The sequence below is a fragment of the Mastomys coucha genome, unplaced genomic scaffold (assembly GCF_008632895.1).
Source record: "Mastomys coucha isolate ucsf_1 unplaced genomic scaffold, UCSF_Mcou_1 pScaffold5, whole genome shotgun sequence".
Taxonomy (NCBI): Eukaryota; Metazoa; Chordata; class Mammalia; order Rodentia; family Muridae; genus Mastomys; species Mastomys coucha.
Window position 1 is genome coordinate 86414613 of NW_022196911.1, and position 6634 is coordinate 86421246.

Sequence of the window (6634 nt, forward strand, 5' to 3'; positions counted from 1 at the left end):
AGGAGGAGGAGGAGGAGGAGGAGGAGGAGGAAGAGGAGGAGGAAGAGGAGGAGGAGAGGTGGAGGAGGAACAGGCTTCTATCAAGGTCCTCAGAGAATGAATGGCATAGTACCAGTGACTTGGGGCTAGGGAGATGACTCAGTAGGTACAAGTTCCTGATGCACAATCAAGATGATCTGAGTTCAATGTTGTCAGCACCCTTGAAAAAAATGATCATGTATGGCCTGTGAGTCCCTCTATGTTCAGCAAGGATCCCCCGAGTTTGCTGGTCAGCCAGTCTAGCTGAAACAGCAAGACCCAGGTTCAGTGAAAGAGCCTGTCTCAAGGAAGTAGGTCAGCATGTGCTAGAACAGGATACTGGGTGTTCTCCTCCGGGCTCTGTACAAGTTTGTGGGTGTGCTTGTATGTCATAGGATAAAAGAATAGTCTCAAGAAATGACAAGGAATTTGATGATGAAATGAAGTAGAGGCAACTTCCCAGATACAGCAGGTCAATTGAGTTTTGTAGAGGAGAAACTAGATCGAAGTGAAAAAAATCAAGAGTGCAGAAAGTGAGCGGGTGCTAGGGATGTAGTGAAGTGGATCAAGTGGGTAAGAGAATCCCATCTCTGCTTTAGAGAGGTAACTCTGAGGGGTGTGATGGGTAGGTTTAGAGGAACCGGTGTGGTATAGAGGAAGACAGGAACAAAACGAGAAAGATCTGAAAACAAACAAACAAACAAACAAACAAAAAGAGTGCTTCTGTGGATCAGAGAAATGGGAATATAATTAAGAAACATTCTGGAAGTAATATAGCTTTTTTTTTTAAAAAAACTTATAATTCACTTTATATAGAAATGGCTAACTGGTGAACAGGCAGAGAGTTCCAAAGTGACAGAAACTGTACTATCTCCCCGGCATACATTAGTAAATGGAGGACACAGGGCTAGTGAAGGATGTTCTTGACTGACCTTGGTCTTGTTTAACTCTGTTCCTTCCTCTTTGGTTGCTAAATCCTGTGGGAGTATCCTAGTTTGTTCTGGCTGGGAAATTTACTACCAATATAAATGTATCCTTTATTGTTCTAAAGGATGGGGAGCCCAAGACTTAGCTGCCTTCAGATTCAGTGTCTGATGAGTCAAAGATGGCACCTTCTTGTGACAAGGAAGAAGCAGCCAAGTTTCTCTGAATCTTCGTTGCAGCATCATTCATCCCATTTAGTGAGGTCCTCCTGGACCAATTGCTTCTTAGATGCCCCACCTACCTCCTACACTACCATCACATTGGGGGAAGGACACAGACACCCAGAGCACGTTAGGGGCTTCTTTGGTCCAAAGTGGCTTTCTCTGAGAGGCCGTGTGGCTTGGGTGGCAAGAAGTTCAGCCAGTTCCAGTGTTTGTTGCTCTTGTGATCTTTTTGAGCTCATGGAAAACCAGTCAGGAGGGAGTTTACTCAAGTTGCCTGGGTCTTCATGTACCCAGTCACATCATTTCCAAGAAGACAGTGAGAAACAGTTTTCTTCTGCTCTTCAAGCTAAGAGACACCCAATGGAGTTTCGTTATTCCTGGAATGTTTGTATAGAGAGTGAGGTCCAGGTGCCCCTCTCTTGAGTCCCACTAATGACTATGTTTTTTCCCTTACACCCAGTGAGGTGAAGTTTTTCCTAGCTAGAAGCAAGAAAGCCCCAGGCTTCATTGTACAGTGCTCTCAGATCTCCTTTGGAACATACACATATCATTTCCATCTTCCCAGCAAGCTACGGCATTTGTAGTCTTTAAAGCTTCATACTTTTGTCTTGTTTTCTTACATCCTTTCTTGAGGCAATGAATGCTAGTGGGGCTAGTTGTTTAAATATGCAATAAAGGAGGGGAAAATAAGTGGAAACGCTTAGGTTAATTTCAGTTATACATGCTTTGCATAAAATGCAAATGACATGACGGCTGCAGTCACATGTGTCTTGCATTACATCCCTAATGCTTCACAAAGTGTGTGGTACTTGGTGCTTCAGTGAATAAATGAACAGAAAAGGATGAGAGCGACCCTGGAAACCATGCCTTAGCGATGGATGGTACATTATCCCTACTATTTAGCAAACTCAAGTTGAACATCTACTGTGTGACAGGCACTGTGCTACATCTGAAGTTGAATGAGATAGGCTACGTTCCTGCCCCATGAAGCTTGGGCCATTACTACCTCCATTCCCAAAGAAGACAATGAAACATGACAAATAGAGGAATGGCATGAAATGAAGAAGCAGGGCGAGGGGCCAGAGAGGAATTTGGTGAATGGAGAATAGGAACAAGGGAGGTATATTATTCATGAGGCTTTACCTTTAATTACATGTGTGTGTGTGTGTGTGTGTGTGTGTGTGTTTGTGCATGTGAGTGCAGATACCCGCAGAGGCCAGAGGTACCCAATCACTCTGGAGCTGGAGTTAAATGCGGTTGTAAGCCACCAGATATGTGTATGGGAACCCAACTCTGGTCCTGTTAGGGCAGTTATATACTCTTAATTGCTAAAACCACATCTCTTTCCCTAGGAGTGGTTTTGACACAGCTACTAACCCAATTTTACAATCCACCCTGAAAGACTAAAAATCAAACTTAAAATTACTAAAGGTAGTATGACACTGAAGTTGAAAAGTCAGATGAAAGAGCTGTGGAGATGACTAATTCAGTGAAGCAGGAAGCAGGAAGACCTCAGTTCAGTTTCTCAGAATCCATGTGGAAAGGCACATCATGTTTGCAATCCCAATGCTAGAGAAGTGGAGGCAGGAGGACCACTGGGGCTTGCTGGTCAGCCAAATCAACAAGCCCAAGGTTCACAGGGAGAAGATACTACACATTCATCTCTGGCCCCTATATGTTTACACACACACACAAACACACAGAGAGAAAGAGAGAGAGAGAGAGAGAGAGAGAGAGAGAGAGAGAGAGACAGACAGACAGACAGACAGAGAGAGACATAGACATACAGACATGGATGCACACAAACACACACACACACACACATACACACACACACACAGAGGGCAGGGCAGGGCAGAGGGAGAGCATGGCTGAAAAAAGGAAATCTAGCACCGTGTTTAGTATTTATAAAATCATTTTACTGATACAATGATATTACATGGGAACAGATATGGCTAAAACATAGCGACTTTTACATTCCTAAAGTCATGTTCCACAGGCATAATCTCTTTAATTCTTTAAATTCCACAGGCGTATTCTGTGCTTTTCATCATCTTGAAAATTATACCCAAGACTGTGAAAGCTGTATTAATGTTTGTTCAGTTCTGTCCGTATAAGTAACATAAAAATGTCAAGTGTGTTGACCCTTCAAAAAGTTACATTTTGCTTACCATTGAGAAATGCCCTATTTCTCCCTAGAAAAAGGATAATATTTTCTGATTGCACAGCAGTTTATGAGTGTGCTGTTGAGTCTGTTTTGACAGCTGCCTTTCATTTGTTATTGGAGAACCTCTTCTTCCAGCATGATTCTTCTTCTCCTTTTCTGGCCAAGGTGTGAGGGGGGGGTCAATATTTTCCATGATTATTCAAATTTAAGGTGTTTAACTTATCCTGTTCCTATTCAGAAAACCAATTGTTGGTGTGTGTGTGTGTGTGTGTGTGTGTGTGTGTGTGAGAGAGAGAGAGAGAGAGAGAGAGAGAGAGAGAGAGAGTGTGTGTGAGTGTGTGTAGAAATATGAAGACATTGAGCTCTTTGATTTGGAAATTTATACTATCCACAGTTATAACACTTTGCATGGCCAGGCACGTTGTAGGTGTTCAGGTGACACATGCTGGGTTGACTTGTGTGGGCATGAGGACATATGCTACTATGTTCTTGGGAGCTCTGAGCTTACCTAAGTGATGCAGGGCTGCTTTGCTTGGCTCCTGGCTTCCATCCTTGTACAAGTACCCCAGCAGCACTTAAACGGACACTTTTTGTCTGTCAGCTCGCCTCAGACACTCCTACTGGCAATGGCACCCAAGCATGGCCATGAGCCAGTGGCTCTAGTCCAGAAAATACAAGCCATGGGATAAAGCCCACCGAAACGTTACAGAGCAGTGCCCTGCTTGGTGAGTGTCTAAGGGTGGTGGGGCTGGGGCTGGGGCCACAGAAGGGAGAGTGTGGGGTTGGGAAGGGGCAACGTTCCACTCTGAGGTGTCCTCTGGATTGCTGTGGAATGCACAGCTGTGGACCCAGCTGCATCAACAGAATGGAGATGCTCTGCTGGGTTGTAATCTCCCTCTGTGGGGACAGTAGGGAGCAGGGCAAAGGAGCCTGGATATGGAATGGGAAGATCAGGTGTGAGTCTCATCCCTGGGACGGGACGCTCTGTCTCTCTGAACCACTGTTTCTCCAGCTGAAGCTGTGAGTAGAATTGCCCTGTAGATCAGCCCCAGAAGCCACGCTTAGTTTAAGTAGGAAGAGGTTTGAAAGCATTTTATGAATGTAGAAGTCTCTTAATGATATAATGATATAAGTTAGGTGGTGTCCTATGAGGTACTGGCAAAACAAAACAAAACAAAACAACCCCAAAGTTGGGATACGTGTGTGGCACCCTCCCCTAAGCTTTCTCAGAACATAAGAGCTCGTAAGTACAGAGAAGCTGTGAGTAGAGAGTGGGAGTTATGAAAAGGAGTTCGCTATGTTCATATAACTTTTCAATATAAAATGTTGGTATACAAACCATTGTATCTCATACCAAACAATGAACTACACAGTGATTTATAAAGATCTAATTATAAATGAGAAGGCGTATGCATATAAAATCTGACTATATATATATATGACTTCAATAAATGCAACAAGATTGTTTCCAAAGAACTATTGTAGTGGCAACTGATCTTTAACAGGTACACAAATATACCGCAGTTTCATCTTGACACCCTGCCTAGTAGCATGGGCTGGATTCCTGTGTCTCAGGGTGTGGTGTCTTGTGTCTGGTTGTGCACTTGGACTGAAAAGCTGGAAGACTCTGGAGCTCCATTTCCCATGGGAAGCCATCAGCTTTTCGGATCCGTTAGCTCTCTGGGACAGTCCTCTTCATCCTCCTCTGCGCAGGACAGGTTCAGGACACTCACCATGGGGTGGATCCAGGACGTGGTCTGTGTCACGTGGCTTGAGAAGAACAAGGGGTGCAGATTAGCATGTGAACAGCTCTCTTTCTACTCAGCAGAACAGGTATTGATCCTGGGGACTACCTGCTTCTACCTAGTCGTTGGCCCTTGGCACAGGAAGTGATTTGCACCAGACCCAGTAGTGTTAAGAAAGCTTGGACGTTTTAAGGGTCTTTTATAACCATGAACGAAGATGAATGTACCACCTTGAACTCCTGTTTCCTCACCTGATGGATGTGGTCTGTGAGCATGTCTGTGGCTGTGTAGCTGTGGGTAACATCTCTGGAGTTTGCTGCCCTCCTTTCCAATGCAACAATCTGGTACACTGACAATTCTTCTTTCTGTTTCAATTCTATCCCTTTCCTAATTCATTCTTCACTCCAGCCCAAGACCATGCTAAACGACAGAGCATACACTGTCATTTACCTGAGAAAAACTCTCTTCTACCAAATTCTGGGTCAAAAACATTGTCCCTACTGTCTAGCTTCCACAGTGCTTGGAGGTTCTATAGATGCTGTAAGGGAGAAAGGCCATCAGCAGTCTTAGCCAGCCACGAACCCCATGAACCACAATGTCTGGTCTGGCAAGATATGCCCACTGGTGGCACCAATGTTATAGGAGTAACCAACTACTTTCTGATTGGATTTAAAGCTTATTCCATCAGATGGAACTCATGCCTGGTACCATCAATAGGGCTAAAACCCCATGGCTGTCTAGGCCATAGGCCGTAGAGAAGAATCTTATACACTTACTCTGCTAAATGGACACAGTAATAAGCTGCCTCCTAAATTCTTATCTTCAGATCCATAATTTCTCAACCCTTGTCAGGTGATCAATACAGAAATCTACAACCTATCCAACTGTGGCATGCTCAGCTCTAAATGGGATGTCAGCTCACCCTACAAGGCTCAGGGATCATCGAGGAAGAGGGTGAGGCCAGAAAGAGTCATAGGTCGTGGATGTCTGTAGTGGAAAAATATTTGCTGGCCATGTCAGGGCTGCTGCATATAAGAACTCACAGCACCTGTGAAGTATGTAGAGGACCTGCAGAAGAGCAAGCCGGTCGAAATCCCTGCCTATGGGGAAATGGGCACACAGTTCCACCTAGCTGAGGCACTACTGGCAACTGATGGCTGTAGTGGAGGACCAAGTCAGCTTCCTTCAGGGATTCGGCCCCTGAGCAGCTACCTAAGCTCCTGTGGATTGTCATATGTGCACATACAGATAGCTCTGAGGAGCCTTAGCAGGCTTCAGACAGGAGCACATGACATTGGGAGAGAAAAGTTATGGGGTTAGGTAAGGGAGGAGTGGGAAGCCAGGGAATGGGGAGTGGATTTTATCAAAAGACATTGTATGCATACATGTGATTATCAAGGAATAAAATATTTAAAAAGGTATCATTCTCTCAGCATAGTAATCCATATTACTACTATTTTAAAAAAATGGTTTAAAAGGGATTTCTTATGACAACTAAACTAACTAGGGCATCAACTTTAAACACGCTCATTTCATTTGAAGGACTTTTTGTGACC

The 6634-nt window shown here is 44.3% G+C and overlaps 1 protein-coding gene across 4 annotated transcripts in view; it reads right to left on the reverse strand.

Moving 5' to 3' along the window:
* Positions 1-3063: 3063 nt before the first annotated feature.
* Stxbp4 (syntaxin binding protein 4) overlaps positions 3064-6634 on the reverse strand; it is a 151454-nt gene continuing 147883 nt past the window's right edge. For all 4 annotated transcript variants that reach the window (XM_031353896.1, XM_031353894.1, XM_031353897.1 and 1 more), the window contains one exon: positions 3064-5103. In XM_031353896.1, coding sequence (XP_031209756.1) covers positions 4989-5103 — 115 coding nt within the window. In that variant the 3' untranslated portion in view covers positions 3064-4988. The remainder of the gene's footprint in view (positions 5104-6634) is intronic.